Source organism: Papaver somniferum, chromosome 6 (assembly GCF_003573695.1).
Source record: "Papaver somniferum cultivar HN1 chromosome 6, ASM357369v1, whole genome shotgun sequence".
NCBI classification, from domain to species: Eukaryota; Viridiplantae; Streptophyta; class Magnoliopsida; order Ranunculales; family Papaveraceae; genus Papaver; species Papaver somniferum.
In genome coordinates this window covers 132,174,780-132,192,983 of record NC_039363.1, presented here as the reverse complement: position 1 = coordinate 132,192,983, position 18,204 = coordinate 132,174,780, and the positions used below count along the sequence as shown (strand labels likewise).

At 36.4% G+C, this 18,204-nt stretch overlaps 1 protein-coding gene across 3 annotated transcripts; it reads right to left on the bottom strand.

Moving 5' to 3' along the window:
* Positions 1-9,697: 9,697 nt before the first annotated feature.
* Positions 9,698-11,303, bottom strand: LOC113289348. Of its 3 annotated transcripts, XM_026538587.1 has the most exons (5): positions 11,102-11,303; positions 10,980-11,021; positions 10,585-10,897; positions 10,333-10,440; positions 9,698-10,218 (listed from the first exon to the last, which is right to left on the bottom strand). In XM_026538587.1, the coding sequence occupies exons 3-5, from the start codon at positions 10,876-10,878 to the stop codon at positions 9,916-9,918; spliced, it is 705 nt and encodes a 234-aa protein (XP_026394372.1). In that variant the 5' UTR covers positions 10,879-10,897; positions 10,980-11,021; positions 11,102-11,303; the 3' UTR covers positions 9,698-9,915. The 3 variants fall into 3 exon arrangements, with proteins under 3 accessions (XP_026394372.1, XP_026394370.1, XP_026394371.1); XM_026538585.1 differs by lacking the exon at positions 10,980-11,021 and having other exon boundaries at positions 10,585-10,960; XM_026538586.1 differs by lacking the exon at positions 10,980-11,021.
* Positions 11,304-18,204: the final 6,901 nt, after the last annotated feature.

Genomic DNA, 18,204 nt, shown 5'->3' with positions numbered 1-18,204 from the left:
GTTCTAATTTCGTATTCCAATTTTCCTTCCTTATGGACCCGTATTAAGTACTCTCCTATTGCAAAGCTTTATGATATGTTGGGTTGCTAAAGTATGCATACCACAAGATGCACTTGTTTTTCTAAAATAAAATGTTATCGATATAAAAACAGCCTTGGTCAAACAACTTGTTTTGTCCTTCTTTTTTAAAAGCCTATACTCGTTAAGTTTGGAAGAAAACATCTTCCTACTAACGTGATAAATCCAAAGAGTTTCAATGAAGAAATGATGAACCTGCAAAAAAGTTTTACCACTGATAACATGCTGAATGTTGGTAACTATATATGATCTTTGAATTCCTTGGTAGACTTTAAGAAGGAAATCTTTTAGTGAAGTTCCATAACCGCCGAGTTCCAGTGTCAGATGATAAAGATTTAAATTCCTGAGTATCAAATACTTTTAGTTGAACTAGTTATCAGATGCTATGAACTTCCAGCAGATTGTTTTACTTGTAGCAATAATCTGCATTTAGCTTCACTCTTATTTTTCAGTTGATTATCACTTATGATAACTTGTAGGATGCTCGGTTTGAGATTGTTTATATATTTTTATGATGTTTGGATACATCTTTAGAAATAAGATTTTGACCTGTAAAAGTGGAAAACTGTAAGTTGGGAACACAATTTCAAAATCACACCTAGAAATAAAAAAAATACTCTCTTCGTCCCACTATTAATTGACCTAGTAGTACAATTTAGAAATGATTTATCTCTCAAACTTACCACAGATATTCGTAAATTTTATATCATTGAAAAGCATTTTAAAGCACCTACGTAATGAATATAAACATGAATATCAAATAATATAAAATCAAATATTAATGGGACAAAATTTAAAAATAATGTCATATCACTGGCACTGGAGAGGATGATACCCCATATCCTATATCAGTATGTCGTTAACCATAGCGTTAATTATAATTAATAGTAAGTAAATCTAGTTTAATTAGCGGTAATCATTTTAATTAGTAGTTGTGACTGGTGTGTCGGATGTGACCACCTGTGCTCTTCGTAGCAGTTAGATTATAAGGTTTGATTGCGTAAAGCTTTATAAGCCAAACAGCCCCGTAGAGAGAGGTAATCGAAAATATTATCAAAGAAATCGTTTGAATGATTTTAGACCGTGTTTTTCGTTGGACCAGATAATAGGCTTGATTCGTGAGAATTAAGAGAGGTTTAACCTCAAATCTATCCACCCTTTATTGTCATTGTATTCAGTTACATGACAAATAAATAGGTCAATTACTAGTGGGATGGAGGGAATATTTTTTTATATCTAGAAATAAAAAAAATAACATTTTTTTTTTTTTGAAGCGACTCCTGGTCCTGGCCCCTGGGTTGAATTCTGCTTCTTGTTTGGGTCCATGACTATTAACACATTGCATTATTTTCTCGCGCTTGTTTTACACATGTCATGAGGACCGGTCAGGTTAGTGCATTACTACAAATTTACAATATAGAGGTCTGGAGGACTCCAAGGAGTATCGAAAAGATATGTAAGCTTAGTTTTGATTTACTCACTACTCTCTACTTCTCTCTCTCTTGAAGTGATTTGGTGCGTGTTCTGTTCATTAATCAAGAAAAGAGCAATGGCGAGGAGTGCAAACAGTAGCCCATTTTGGAGTCCTCCTCAGTTCTTCAAGGTCGTGATCCCCAATGTTACCACACAGCATCTGGTTCTGATCTCTCACTCCCTCTTTTAGATGTATCCTTAATTTTGATTTAGAGAAATCTGAATCCTGATCCTGATTTCTATCTCAAATCGTCTAAAAAACTTGCTTTGCATGTTGCATTAACATGGTTTTTTAGGTTGATCTTAAGGTATGATTAGTTAATGTAGTATCTGTGCTATGGATTGAGCCTATACTGAAATGGTATTATTTCAAAATGCAGCATCATAGAGCATAAAGAGGATTTTTCATCATATGAGAACCATCTGCCTTGAACTTTATATAGCAGAAAAATGAAACAGATATACAGTCTTCCTATTTGAAATCTATTAGGAAGTTTGTATTTGATTCATTTTGAACTTTCTGGTTGTTCTATTTTAGTGCATGTGTGGTGTCACATTAGTCTTACAGACTTAAGGTCATAGGTTTGATGCCAGACATTAACATTTTTCCTTGGTCGAGCAAACAAGAAATCCAATCTTTATTTTAACACCTGTTTTTTCCTTTAAACTTTGTAGCGAATCCCATCCGACTTTATGAAGCATATTTCCAAAGAAGAATCCGACAGAGCGATCCTCGAGGGTCCTACTGGTAGTCAATGGCATGTTAAGTTATGCAAAACTGAAAAGGGCACATTTTTACAAGATGGTTGGCAGGACTTTGTAAGATATTATTCTCTAGGGAACAACGAGTTTCTAATTTTTCGATATGAGGGCAATCTGCATTTCAATGTGGTAATACTTCATAAGAGTGGATGCCAGAGAGAATATGCCTTTCCCATCGAAAGGGTGGGGAGATTGTCCAGAAAACATGATGGTTCCACCGAAATTTCAACAGCCAGAGCTTGCCAGAGGGACTCAGGTTTGAACAATTTGCTTTTATTGATAAGACATGGATTCTTTGCTTTTGCAGTTTAAGTTTTTATTGATATTCATAAAGGCTGTAATCATAGTGGTAAAAGAACACTCCGGGTAACGGAATGCGCGTTTCATTTTTATAAATCTGCACGTCGGTCTGTTCTTAAGACCGATGGAAGGCGAAAAATAGGCAATTTGATGCTATTGAATACTGTGAAAATTTTGTTCTTGTTCCATCAAAAGTATTCTTGGGGTTGTGTACAATGACAATTGAGGTGAATCTTTGGTAGAACTGTGAAACCAGTGTTTATATATGAGACAGGAATAGAGGCAGATGCTGAGAAAAGGATCAAAAGAGAAGACATTCCTATGCTTATTCCGAGTGGCAGTGAATCTCAAGAGAAAATGATAGCTGAAGAAAAAGATGCGGCGGAGTCCTTTTCATCCATTCATCCCTATTTTAAAATACAGATGGCACCTGTGCATGTGATCCGGAGTTTTGTCTTGGTGAGTTTCTTCAGCAACTTTCCTTTCCTTTTACTTTGATTATACGAAACAAATTGCATAAGCAAACATACTGATAAGATCTGGTCGACTTTTTATTTACTTAAGCGGCTATATTTTGAATTCTGCAGCATACCCCACGAGAATTTTCCAATAAATATCTTCCTTCAGCCGATGCAAAGATTACTCTCCGTAACCCAAGTGGCAACTATTTTACCGTGAATTTCATAAATAGGAAAGGGCGCCGTTACTTTGCTGGAGGATGGAGAGCCTTTGTACGCGAAGCCAAGCTTAAAAAAGGAGACATCTGCGTATTCGAAGTGGTTGGTAAACTTGAATTTTCTGTCCATATATTCCCAGTTGGTCACTGAAACAAGAGTTCAAATCTTCTGAATATTTGCAGTCACTAGTTAGAAGTTAGAACATAAAGTTGGAACCTTGTTCGACTTTTTTGTGGACTTGCCACCATTTTTTTTGCACAGGGTGGAAAAGATTTTCTGAATTCAGACTTGTATCTTGTATGTATGTTATAGGTTCTGGTGATAACAAATTCTTGATGTAAATTTCTACTTCGGTAACTGAACTTTGTTAATATATTTTTTGATTCTTGTTTTTCATCTCTGGAAGAGATAGCCAGCATCCTATCCATGTCTAGAAGATCATAAGCAAAACTAGGAAATTCAGACTTGAGGCACAGGTTGCATTTGCATAGCTGAAGGTTTTCATTTGCAAAATTGAAATTAAAAAACTATCTCTACTCCTCTCATAGAGATTCTGCTCGCCAGGTGATTCTTGTGTCCTTTCCAGTGTATAATCTGTGAGATTACTGCAGCTAGACTCAATTAAAGAACCTCATCGTTCTTGTCTGTGCCTGAGAAAGCCAACTGAATTCCATGGCTGCAATCGACAGAACCGGTACACTTGGATACACCAAGTGCAGAGTCTTGTATTGGTTAAGGCAAACAAAAAACTTCTTCCCTGAATATGACGCGCACCCACTTCTCTTCCAAAAAACTAAATTTTGCAGTGTGCCCGAATTCAAGTTCGTGTATTTGTTTGATACTTTGATATGTTTTTCATGGATGTCAGTAGGTGACATCTGAAAGCTTATAAAGAATGTCACAAGGACAGACGAACGAACATTGATGGGTTATCAAAACTGAGGGTGTACTTGCTGTGCATTTTCGTCCAGCAAATGCCACCATATAATCTCCATTTGTAGCTTAGGCATATCCAACAAATTACTCAGGTAATACTAGTTTTTATTAAGTTAGCCGTGTCTCAGTGGGTCCATTACCATGACACTTTGCATTGTATGCACTTGTCATGAGCTCAGGTTACTATACTATAAGATAAAATAAGAGTGTCCCCAAGCTTTGTTTTACCCAAGTCCCGATGATTCGGCTTCGTTTTGGTTTACTTCACTACTCTCTCTTTTTTGGCGTGTTCAGTTCATTCCATCAGAAAAGAGCAATGGTGAAGAGCGCAATTAGTAGCCCATTCCGGAGTCGTCCTCACTTCTTCAAGGTCGTGATCCCCAATGTTACCACACAGCATCTGGTTCTTTCTCACTCACTCTCTCTCAAATGTATCTTTAGTTTTGATTCGGAGCAATCTGATCTTATTGATTTCTGTATCATTAATGACAACTGTAAGATGAAACTTAGCTTATATAAAGACAACTCTTTTTTTTGATGTTTAGAAAATTTCTCAAAACTAAACACAAGCTCTAATCTTGCTCATATGATCAACCACAACTTTGGTGATCATATATATATAGAACTATGAATTCCTTTTCCTAGTCCTATTACCTTATTACATGTCTTTCCTTTTCTTAGAACTAGATGACTTCTAATTCCCTTAGGAAATAACTTTGTATTTCAGGCTCGAGGAGCTTGTCTTAGACCATATAGAGCTTTTGATAACTTATAAACCTTATGCTCTTGTCCTTTTACTTCAAAACCTTCTGGTTGTTCAACATACACATCTTCTCGCAATTCACCATGTAAGAATGTTGTCTTAACGTCTAAGTGGTGAATTTCCCATGAGTTTGATGCTGCTTCTTCTATTAAGAGAAGAATTGTCTCTAGTCTAGCAACTGGTGCGAAAACTTCATCAAAGTCTATGCCTGATTCTTGAACGTATCCCTTAGCTATAAGTCTTGCCTTATATTTGTTGACAGTACCATCAGCATTCCGTTTTATTTTGAAGATCCACTTAAGACCAATCACTTTTACCCCACCTGGCTTATCAACTAGAAACCAAGTCTTGTTTCTTTTGATTGAAATAATTTCTTCTCTACATGCTTGTGACCATTTAGTCGAGACCTTTGCTTCCTGAAAATTCCTTGGTTCATCATTAACAGAAAGTAGCATAATCTCACATTCTTCTGCAGCTTGAAGAACATAATCCTCCAGATACTGTGGCTTTTGTATCTGTCTTGTTGATTTTCGCAGTGAAATGGGTTGAGTTATTTCATCGATCTCCTCTTCTTCTTCTTCTTCTTCGTTATTCTCAGTGTTTTCATTATTAGTTTCTTTCCAGTTCCAGTTTGCTTGACCCCATCTCATGTGAAACATTCCTGGATCCCTACTTGGTCCATCATTAGTTTCTTTCCAGTTCCAGATTGCTTTTTCATCGAATACCACATCTCGACTCACTATTACTCTTTTCGTTGTTGGATTGAATAACCTGTAAGCTTTGGATCCAGGCTCAATTCCTAAATGCACAAGAGTCTGAGATCGATCATCCAGTTTCTTAATAGTTGCAGGATCAACTTTTGCGTATGCTTTGCAACCAAACACTCTTAAATGATCTATGTTTGGTTTTCTCTTTCGCAAACTTTCATATGGAGTCATGTTTTTCAGAGCTTTCGTAGGTATCCTGTTTATCAGGTATGTGGAGTGTCGTACATCTTCTCCCCATAGATAATTAGGTACCTGCATAGTCTTTAAAGAACTTCTTGTCATCTCCATTAGAGTCCTGTTTCTCCTCTCCACCACTCCGTTTTGTTGTGGTAGCCCTCGAACCATCTTGTTCTGAGACATAGTTTTTAAGGTTCTGAAACTTATGTGTCCTAACCTTGCGTGCCACTTCCATGTCTGATCTTCCAGTCTCATATTCAGATACAATGGCCTTCCAATCATGAGACTTATCTTGTAGAGTTTATTCTGTGAGCGTGAGACTCTAACTAAAAGTCTTCCACTTGGGTCATGAACTGTTAGATAATCTTGTCGCATTCTAACATCACATCCAACTTCTGTAGCTTGTCCTAAACTTAGAATGTAGCTTTGTAAGTTTGGGATGAAGTAGATGTTTGTGACAAGCTTCTGTTCTCCGGTCTTGCTCTGAAATAGAATTGATCCTTTCCCTTCAATTTCTACAGAAGATCCATCCCCAAACTTCACTTGTCCTTTGATTTTCTCATTGAGTTCAGAAAAGTAGTGTCTCTTACCAGTCATGTGATTGCTGGCTCCATTATCTAAATACCAGATTCCTTCTTCTCCATCCTTTGATTCGTAGTTCTTTGGTATTAGTTTCCCTTCGTTTAAGAATACAACTTCGTGCATGAAAAGAGTTGTATCTGCTTCCCTTGTTTCATTCTTGTTTGTTTCTTCCATCTTTTGTATTCTTTCAGGGCATACATAGGAGAAGTGTCCTGGTTTATCACATCTGTAACAAATAATGCTTGATCTATCCTTCTTTTCTTTCCCTTGGTTTTGATCATTCTGACTTGTTGTTCTATCTTGTGAGTTAAACCTTCCTCCCCTTCCTCGGCCTCTGTTTACTCTACCACCTCTTCCACGACCTCTTCGTCTTGTCGCAGAGTTTTGTTGGTAAGAGTTTGTGTACAAGAGTTTTCCTTGAGTTTCTCCATTGTTTTCTTCATCAAGGATTCTCTCTTCATATGCTTTCAATCTTCCAATTATATCTTCATAGCTAGTCTTCTTTAAATCTAAGACTTGTTCGAGAGAAGCTATAATATGAATATACTTGGATCTTGGTAAACTATTGAGAAACTTCTTGACTAGTTTATCTTCATCAATGGATTGTCCAAGTGACGCAGCTTTTGAGGCTATCTCTGATAGCTTTCCTGCAAAGCTATCAATAGTATCAGTGTCTTTCATCTTCATTCTTTCAAATTCAGACATTAAGGTTTGCAGACGGGGTTCTTTAACTCGATCAGCTCCGAGATTACGTGCCTTTATTGCATCCCAAATTTTCTTTGAAGTTTCCTGTTCACCAACTTGTAGAACAAGACATTCTCGTATTGCTTGAAAGAGTAATCCAATGGCAACATTGTTTTTGTCTGGGTCCAATGTACCAGGATCAATTGTTTCCCAAACTTTGTAGATTTTCATCAGTACCTTCATTCTCATGGCCCATACTGTGTAGTTTGTGGCGTTGAGGATTGTAACTTGTACTGATGGTGGCGTGAACTGTTTTGCACCCACAATGGTGGTTTCGTTTTCCATGGCTCAGAAAACAAGCTCTGATACCAATTAATGGCAACTGCAAGATGAAACTTAGCTTATATAAAGACAACTCTCTTTATTGATGTTTAGAAAATCTCTCAAAACTAAACACAAGCTCTAATCTTGCTCATATGATCAACCACAACTTTGGTGATCATATATATATAGAACTATGAATTCCTTTTCCTAGTCCTATTACCTTATTACATGTCTTTCCTTTTCTTAGAACTAGATGACTTCTGATTCCCTTAGGATTACATCAATTTCCTAATCTTGTCCTAACCAATTTGTTAGTGACTTCTATGTTGAAGTTAATCCAACAATCATTTCGTTTAAGAAACTTACTTTGCATGTTGCATTAACATGGGATTTTAGGTTGATCTTATGGTATGACTAGTTGATATAGTGTTTGGACAATGGATTCAGCATATAATTATGTATATTCTTTTTAATCTGATCGCTGATAGCCAAATGGTATTATTTTAAAATGTAGCATTACAAAGCATAAATGGGAATTGTTACCATATGAGAACTGTCAAGAACACAGTTTGGACTTCAAATTATCTTTTTTTTTTCCATTTTGAAATCTTGGATTCAGTTTGAACTTTCTGGTTGTTCTATTTTAGTGCATGTGTGGCGTCCCATTAGTCTTACATACTTAAGGTCGTTGGTTCGATGCTGGGCATCCGTTCTGTTTTCTGACACCTGCTTTTTCCTTTTTGACATTTGTAGCGAATCCCGACTGAGTTTATGAAGTACATTTCTAATGAAGAATCCGAAAGAGCGATCCTCAAGGGTCCTTCTGGTAGTCAATGGCATGTTGAGTTATGCAGAACTGAGAAGGGCACATATTTGCAAGATGGTTGGCAGGACTTTGTAAGATATTATTCTCTATGGAACAAGGAGTTTCTAGTTTTTCGGTATGATGGGAATATGCATTTCAATGTGGTAATACTTCATAAGAGTGGATGCGAGAGAGAATATGCCTTTCCCAGCGAAAAACGATGGGTGGGGAGATTGTCGAGAAAACGGGATGGTTCTGCTGAAATTTCAACAGCCAGAGCTTGCCAAAGGGACTCAGGTGAGAACCATTTTCCCTATGGATAGACATGGATTCTCTGCTTCTGTAGTTTAAGCTTTTATTGATACCCCCATAAGGCTGTAATCATAGTGGTGAAAGAGCAGCTTGGGGCATGGAATGCTTGTTTCATTTTTATAAAAGGGCACGCCCGGCTCTGCGTATTCCAGATTGATGGAAGGCGAAAATAGGCAATTTTATGCTATTGAAATATTGGATACTGTGAAACTTTGTTGTTGTTCCATCATATTTATTCTTTGGGTTGTATAAAATGACAATTCCGATGAATCTTTAGTAGATACATGAAACTAGTGTTTATATATGAGACAGGAATAGAGGCAGATGCTGAGAAAAGGATCAAAAGAGAAGATATTCCTATACTTATTCCAAGTGACGCTGAATCTCAAGAAAATATGATAGTTGAAGACAAAAATGCTAAGTTAAAGATGTCAGCTGAGTCTTTTACGTCCATTCATCCGTATTTTAAAACAGAGATAGCAAGAAACAAGATGACACGGATGAAAGTGTACAGGGGTTTTATGTTGGTGAGTTTCTTTAGCAAATTTCCTTTTACTTAGATTATATGAAAAGAATTGCATAAGCGAACTTACTGAAAGGATCAGGTCGACTTATATCATTATTTCTGCAGCATCTCCCACGAGAATTTTCCAAGAAATATCTTCCTTCGACCAATGCAGAGATTATTCTCCGTAACCCGAGCGGCAAGTGTTTTACCGTGAATTTCAGAAATAATAAAGGGAACCGGCATTACTTTTCTGGAGGATGGAGAGCCTTTGTACGCGAAAACAAGCTCAGCAAAGGAAGCATCTGCATATTCGAACTTGTTGGTAAATTTGAATTTTCTGTCCATATTTTCCCAATTGCTCACAGAAACTAGAGCTCAAATCTTACGAATGTTTGCAGTCACTAGTTAAAACAAAAAATTGGAACCTTGTTCTAATTTGTAGAGTTCCCGTTGTTTTTTGCACAGCAAGGAAACGATATTCTGATTTCAGACTAGTATCCTCCTGTACATATGTTGTAGGTTCTTGCGGTAAGAAATAACAGATGTAAATTTCCACTTCAAGGTACTAGCCTTGTCAATATATGATGATTTAGATTTTGACATTCAAAATCCGTCAATTTACAAGGAATCGTCAGGTGACTTATAGCATACAGCAAGCAAATCTATAAATATAGACTAGAATAAATCATGTAATTACAATGAGCAAAAAAGAGAAAGTAGACAGAGATAACTACTACGAGTCCCTTAAATGGATCACTTTTTGTTGCTTAGAAAAGACTGTCGAATTGGTTTAAAATCGAATCCTTGAGGTTAGAATAAAGTCCAAAGAGTGAATACTGGCGAAGATTTTTAACCTCATACCATGAGTTGAGAACCTCATTGTTCTTGTCTGTGCCTGAGAAAGCCAGCTGAATTCCAAGGCTGCAATCAACAGAGCCAGTGCACTTGGATACATCAATTGCACAGTCTTGTTGGTTGAGACAAACAAAAGACTTCTTCCCTGAACATGATCCACACCCACTTCTCTTCCAAAATAAATTTTGCAGTGTACCCTGCTGGAATTCAAGTATCTGTATTTGTTGTTCATGGATGTCAGTTCAGTGACATTTGACAGGATATAAAAAAATGTCAAAAGGACCGACAAACTAAAAGACAGAACAAACAAACATTCATGGGTTCATTACCAGAGTGAAACTTGTTATAACGTGGGATTTATCAGTAATCAAAGCCGGGGGTGATCTTGCTGCATATTTTCGTCCAGCGAATGCCACCATATGATCTCCATTTGTAGCCTAAACATATCCAGCAAAGTTTCGCCAACAATCAAAACAAGTCCAAATAGCAAACAACAACAGTTCATGAAACCATCCATGACCAGAATTTTCTTAAAATCTTTCTAATATGAGAACAAGAGAAGAGAAGGAAAAATTACTTACAGGGGAGTAAGAGCTACCGTTTATGGTAAGTAGAGAAATTTCATCGACCTTAGGCCTAAACACTGCAAGTTGAGCAGTGCTTGCAAGGCTAAGACGGGAATCACAAGGTGACAATTGTGTTTGGTTGAAAAAGAAAGACTCTTTTGAAGAAATTGCAATTCCGAAAGTAAATCCATCTAGTTTCGCAACTTTGGTGTCTGAGCAAGGATCGTAAACATCATTTGTGTCTGATGCATCTATAACCATCAGCTTCATAACCATGCTGATAACCATCATCTTTGTACTAACCATCATAGATTAATTCTTCACCCTTCTGAACAGCAAAAAGAGAAAAATTGCCCAAAATAATCCAATTTGCAGCAAAGTTTAACAGTTTCTGGAAAGGAAATATTCACCTTATAAATCTTGAGATCAAAGTCTCCTTGCCCAAATTTCAACTAATGGAAATAAAATTATAATTCAAAACTGAAAAGTTAAATAAACTTACGAATTTGTTGATTTTAAAAGTAACCCTTACCTTTAATTGCCAAGAAACAGTCAAAATCCACCAAGAGGATTGTAACCTTAATTACCTCTCTGCAGGATCAACGAATTAGGGTTTGGACAGAAAAGAGAAAGCGGATTCAGACTTAGAGATTAGGGTATTAATTAAGTTTCCGTGAAATACAACACAAAGGTTCTTTTGGTGGGAATGAAACAAACCGTAACGGCAAAGTCGGCAAGCCAGGTGGATCCTTAAAAAAACCGTTATGGAAGTTATGACTTTACTTACTAACAAAGTTCGGCTCTATTACCAAAATGCCCTGAGAAAACATTGAAGCTGAACCAACTCCAAATGTTGCATTTCAGTGTACATTTTTGAGCGTGTCTCTAGGCTCTAACTGATGCCACCGGAGAACGTATTGCTTTCGAGCTGATGGGTCTGAGATTTTGCTTAGCTCAGAGGCTATGCTGGAGCTTGCGTTTGCTAGAGAAAATAGTCCGTGTTACGAATTAAAGTAGAGCAAACCATCATTTTCATCTCACAAAATGTATACAAGCCATTTGTAGCAAACCCCGATTTAAAGTAGCGCAATAAATTAAGACAGACACCACCTGTTTGGCACTAAAGATGATGTAGGGAGTTAATATATTGTAGTGGTAGTACGTAAACCTTATTGTTTACAAATCTTAAATTCTTCACAAATTTCATTCATCTTCAGCTCAAGTTAGAGAAATGGCAACACCAAGATCACACAATCCTCATTTCTTCAAGGTGTTGATGCAAGGGTTCAAGCAAAATCTGGTAACTTTCTTTCTCCTTGGCTATAATTCTTCCTTTATGGCTACATCTAATGCATGTATTTTTCTGCTAAAGGTCGTACCACCAGCATTTGCTAATGAGCAAAAAGAGCTGATGATGAGCAAACATGAGAAGGAAATTGCTTTTCTGAGAACTAGGAAGATTAATGGAGATAATTTATGGAAAGTTGAAGTGAGTAGAAGAAGAGATGATGATGAATGGTGCTTTGCTGGAGATAATTGGAGTGAATTTGTTAAATATCATGACTTGAAACTTGGAGAATTTTTAGTATTTGAACACACTGGAGATCTGATTTTCAATGTTTTCATATACGACCATACTTTTTGCGAGAAAGGGCTTCCACGGACACATACTCATACTCGTCGTAAGTTGATGATTTCCTCACAGTTGAAATCTTCATGTCTTTTGTTCCTTTTTTACTGTCTCAAGAAGTTCTGATTGAATGTATTTAGGAAGCAGAGCTGTTTACGATGATCTCGAAAGCCGACCAAAACGTAACAAAAAGCCGTCGATGTCCACGTGTCTCCCCTGCTTCACCGCAACCATGACCGCGTCTAACCTAGTTTTTAGCATCCCTTATTTGGTTAGTAAAATTTGTTAGTAATTTTCATGTTAATATTAGATTAACATAAAATTGGTTAAAAATACTAAAATCAATAATTTCTGGGTGAAATGGACAGTTAGATTTTGATACTGTTTAAATGGACAAAAATGTAAAAATAGGCAGGATGTAACCAGTTTCATCGTGCCCATTTTCAAATATTTTTTCTTATTTTTAATTTACACAGGATGTATCCAGTTTCATTCTTGCTATTTTTTAAATTTAAGCTAGGATGAAACCAGTTTCATCCTTACTATTTTTTTTTGGCCATTTCATCCAAACTATCTTTTACTCGTCCATTTGAAACGTGATTTAAAAATATTTGGACAAATGACCCATTTTTCGTTAGATTAATTAGTGCTGTTAACGTGTTTACAATCTTTCTTTCTTTCTTTTTCTACTTGCATTTGTTTCTCGGCAGAATATCCCGACAGTATTTGCAAATAGTAACAATTTCAGAGAAACTGCTGGGAGTATAATTACTAAGGGTGCACACGGTACGGTTCGGTTCGGTTCTTGCCGAGACCGAGTACCTGTACCTCCCACCCTTCGGTTCCTAAAAATTGGACCGGTACCGGTACCGAGTACTTCGGTTCCGGTTCCATTCGGTACCGGTCGGTTCCGGTCGGTTACGGTACCGGTTCCGGTTCCATTTTCAGAAAAAAAAAAAAATCTACTACCTATAGCTACAAGACTGATATATCTAAACTAAGGATAAAATGTTCATTTATCTAACACAATACAGCTGCAGGACTAAGAGACAAATTCAATGTGAAGCAAAAATTTAACAAAAACAGGAACACATGTATAAATTATTAGATCAGTACCGGCAACTTGAATAGCAGTGGTATTTGAATTTGATAGCATTGTTGAAAAAACAAAAACTTCCACCAACAGAGAAACAACAAACTCATAAATGAATAACTCTTTGGTTATTTTACATATCAATTTCTATGATACAAAAAATCCTGCACTTAAACAATCCATTAAACCAAAAAATACTTAGGGTTTCACAGAAGAATTCTGTTCCATAAGAAAAAGGCATGTAAACTGCTATTTTGGTGTCAACTATAGACAATTGGGAAACACCCCTAACAGAAGGCATGTAAATCATATTTGTATGATATGATTTCATTGTTTTGAGAATAGGCATGCAAACTCACTTGATTTCACTTGAACAGAAGTGATATTTTTCTTGGAGAATTCTGTCATAAACTCACAATTGTACCAAATATTGGCGGAACCCTTGCAAGCCCTTGTATGAGGCCTTGGGTTCAAGAAGATTACTTTGGCACTGTTTATAGTGTAAGGCTGCAAAAACATAAACAGTATCATTAGTCAAACACGAGACGGTTCAAGTCATATTCACGGACTAATGAATTAAAGGACATCTCAAGATTCTCAAACCCTAAATAACCAGAAACACTGAATCGAACAGCTTTAGCAATAATAATCATTTTTGAGTAACACCCATATCTCAAAACAATAATTTTATATCAGACATAGTTAGAGATTTGAAAAAAACCCTAGAAATGAAAAATGAAACAAAAATGGTTTCAATCAAAAAAATAATAATTGAAAAGAAAAGAAAAAACACTTACCTAAATCTGGTTCCAGCAGGTTTGAGATCCACAAATTGAATAATGAGTTGCGGGATTTTAGAATCAGAACAAGAATCAATGGTAAATGTTTGGGGTTACTAATTTCTCCATTTCCATGGCTGGGTATATAATAGTTGGTAAGGAAATGAAATTGAACCTGTATGAGTGGATGAGAACGATGAGAAGAAACACAGTGAGGGAAAATACTACGAAGACAATCTCCAAGTTGTTTAGTCTTTTGAAGTGAAGGTTAACAGAGAAGATAGAAGAAGTTCTTCTCCTTCTCAGAACTCAGACACAGAAGAGGCGAAAAACAGAACTGAAACCCTAACCAAGTAACCAGTTAATGTTAGCTTATATACCCCCCTATAATCCAACGACTGACACGATCCCTTATCCCCTAAATCTAACGGTCATAATCATTCGGGAATTCGGTCCGGTACGGGACGGTTCTTGTATTGGACCGTGTACCTGTACCCCCAGAGCTCGGTTCCTATATTTTGGACCGATACCTGTACCCTGTACCTCGATTCGGTCCAAAATCAGGTACGGTTCCATCGGTTCCGGTTCGGTCCATCGGTCCGGCTCGGTTCCTGTGCACCCTTAATAATTACCCTCATAGTGAGAGATGTTAAGAAAGTAAAAGGGTGGCCAGTGAAACTTCAAACATTTTCTGGTGATCGAATGTGCCTTAGAGATGGTTGGAGTGAATTTGTAGTTTCAAATCAATTGAAGTTGGGAGATGTATGCTTAATGGAGTTGGATCAAACCGCAAGAATGGAGCAAGAACGTATTATCCTAAACGTTCGAATTTCACGAAATGCCACCAGCAGTTGGTGAAATTCTCATCTTCAGTATTCAAATGAATGATCATCATCAGCATGTCACTAGTTGAGTTTATATTAGCAGATCACATTCATATTACACATGTTATTTCTATTTCATTAAAATGTCTTAATTTCTATGTTATGATTTTATGTTTTTAATGATAGAAATATATAAATTTTCTATTAAATTAAACTCGCGTTTTTAGGGGCCACCCGAAAGGATTTAGGGGCCATCAATTTATACCCAGCCAAAGACTCTAGTTAAGGGATACCCTATATGATATTGAAGTTACATAAATGCCCTTCTGGTAAAACTGTATAAAAACCAAATTAAAAAAAATTCTACTCATTTCAACTCTTCTTCTTCCAGTTTCATATTATCTTCCGATTGTGGAAGAAAAAAAAACTTTCCCTCGTTCTTGTGTTCAACCGAAACATCGCCGCAAATCGTAAAATCAAAACATCGTCGATTCGTTTATAAAACAATGGATAAGGGAAATGAAACCCACAGACCTAGAACCAAAAACGTTGCTCGGGGTATCGATCCAAAGATTGGGATTTTAGCAAGAAATAAAGAAATTGTTGCTACAAATGAAGAAGAACGCGAAGAACGCGAAGAACGCGAAGAAGAAGTACCCGTCGATGTAGTCGGTGGTTGCGATTCTGATAGTCAAACACTTCGTCAACTTCAAATGGCCCCAATTAGGTAAGAATCTATCATTTTTGGGGTTTATTTCGCTTTAATTCGACGAATCGAGAAAAAAAATTTCTAGGGTTTTCGGTTATTTATCCAGATTCGGGAGATATTCATGCTTATTTACTTCCGAATGTAGTCGTGATCTTCATTTCTCAAGAACATCAACATTATTCGGGAGAAATATTTGATGGTTATAGGCCAAATATTGTTGGCCATATCTTCCTGGATACAAACTGGTAATAATCGGTAGTTTAATGAATTTTTTGGCTCCCGAATATATTTAAGTAGACACACAGTATTCGGAAGTACACTCACTACCGAATATATATATATATATATATATATATTGAAAAAATCTCAAAATTTTTGATATAGGAAAAATCCCATTTTGGGGCCAATATTTATTCGGAAGACAATATAATGTTTTATACCTCCGATTGTGTAGGATAAAATTTTAGAGTTTCTGAACTCCAGTTGATGAATATTCGGTTGTAAACATGTTTAGTTATATTCCGATTGTTTTTCATTCGGGAAAAATATGTGTCTTCTTACTTCCGAATTTGTTTATTCGGGTTATAGTTTTGTACTTTTTCTTCCGATTGTGTAGGATGAAAAATTTAGAGCTTCTGAACTCCAATTGATGCATATTCAGTTGTAAATATGTTTAGTTAGCTTTCGATTGTTTTGTATTCGGGACAATGATTTGTGTTGTACATTCGGAGGTTTGGGTAACTAAGTTTACTTCCGATTATTGCAAGTTCAAAATTTGAAAAGTATCAGTTTTTCCCAAATTCTGATTTTTGGGCCATTGTACATTCGGGACTTTACAAAAAAAAATTATCCTCCGAATATTACAAGTTCAAAACAAACCATGCAGGTTAGACAACCCATATTCGGAAGTTTGGGTAACTAAGTTTACTTCCGATTATTGCAAGTTCAAAATTTGAAAAGTATCAGTTTTTCCCAAATTCTGATTTTTGGGCCATCGTACATTCGGGACTTTACTAAAAAAAAATTATCCTCCGAAAAACAAACCATGCCATGGCTCTAGGTGGTTCCAAGGGCCAATATAGAAGGTTAGACAACCCATATTCGGAAGTTTGGGTAATTAAGTTTACTTCCAATTATTGCAAGTTCAAAATTTGAAAAGTATCAGTTTTTCCCAAATTCTGATTTTTGGGCCATCTTACATTCGGGACTTTACAAAAAAAAATTATCCTCCGAATATTAAAAGTTCAAAACAAACCATGCCATGGCTCTAGGTGGTTCCAAGGGCAAATATAGAAGGTTAGATAACCCATATTCGGAAGTTTGGGTAACTAAGTTTACTTCCGATTATTGCAAGTTCAAAATTTGAAAAGTATCAGTTTTTCCCAAATTCTGATTTTTGGGCCATCGTACATTCGGGACTTTACAAAAAAAAAATTATCCTCCGAATATTACAAGTTCAAAACAAACCATGCCATGGCTCTAGGTGGCTCCAAGGGCCAATATAGAAGGTTATACAACCCATATTCGGAAGTTTGGGTAACTAAGTTTACCATCCTTTTCTTCCCTTCTCAAGGTGTAGCCGTGTAACTCCGCTAACCACTCCGATTGTTGCATGACCGTTCTACCATCCCATTCAGTCCTTTTGATCGTATCTAGGGCCGACTTAATTGTAGACAAAGAAGACAAGTTATCGGGGTCGTCCGCCTTTATTTTACTTAAGATCGCACTCGCTTTTTGGATTCGCATAGACCCCACCGTCTGCATTTGATGTGGTTTTAACTTGGCAACCATTACATGTCCAATTAAATCCAACGGATCATCATGGTTGTGACAAACGTTATCAACTTTATACATTTTATACTCTTTACCTTTAATACCATCGGGCTTATAGAAGACAATCTTAAATGGGCATCCTATCTTCTTGGTATTGCTTCGGTATTTCCTATTCGTCTTCCGTACGTACTTACTATTCTTTCCCTCGTGACTCTTTCGCGTCCCACCTCGCTCACAAATCATTTCAAATCGAGTGTCACTAACATGATTATTTTGAACTACCACGCACATGTTATCTTTTGCCTTGTTCATAAGCCATTCCTTTGCCTCCTTCTTACTTCCAAATGTTTAAACGTGCATAAAACAAAACAAATCTAATAAGCATAACCATTTAACATATAAACTTTGAGAAAAAAGAAAAGTAGTAATGAGTATACCAAATCGTTTGCATAGTATAGGGAAGTGTCGGGCCTCAAATAGAAATCATCAACAAACTCTTCAACAGCCTGCATATGAAAGCAACAAATTATTATACAATAATCGGAGGTTATTAAATAAGTCAAACTGCCGAATATATTATATTCGGAATCCTATCGGTTACCCAAAACACCCGATTTATGCAAATAAATGTACACAGTTTACTGAGTGCAAAAAATGATATAATCGGAATCTAAAATATATAGTAAAACAGCCGAATATAAATAACCGGGAGATAACTTTAATCGATAAACATCTGATTTTCAATTTTTCGGAAATTTTATTTTGAGGCCACTGTTATATTCGGTAGTCAAATAATGTTAAACTATTACCGATTGTAAAGGATAAGA

What these genes read in the sequence shown, in the direction of transcription:
- LOC113289348 (XM_026538587.1), bottom strand. Translation starts at nt 10,878, where the DNA reads ATGATGGTTAGTACAAAGATGATGGTTATCAGCATGGTTATGAAGCTG. An exon ending in ACGGTAGCTCTTACTCCCCT is followed by an intron (nt 10,441 to 10,584) that starts GTAAGTAATTTT and finishes GGATATGTTTAG; the next exon opens with GCTACAAATGGAGATCATAT. An exon ending in TTATAACAAGTTTCACTCTG is followed by an intron (nt 10,219 to 10,332) that starts GTAATGAACCCA and finishes CAACAAATACAG; the next exon opens with ATACTTGAATTCCAGCAGGG.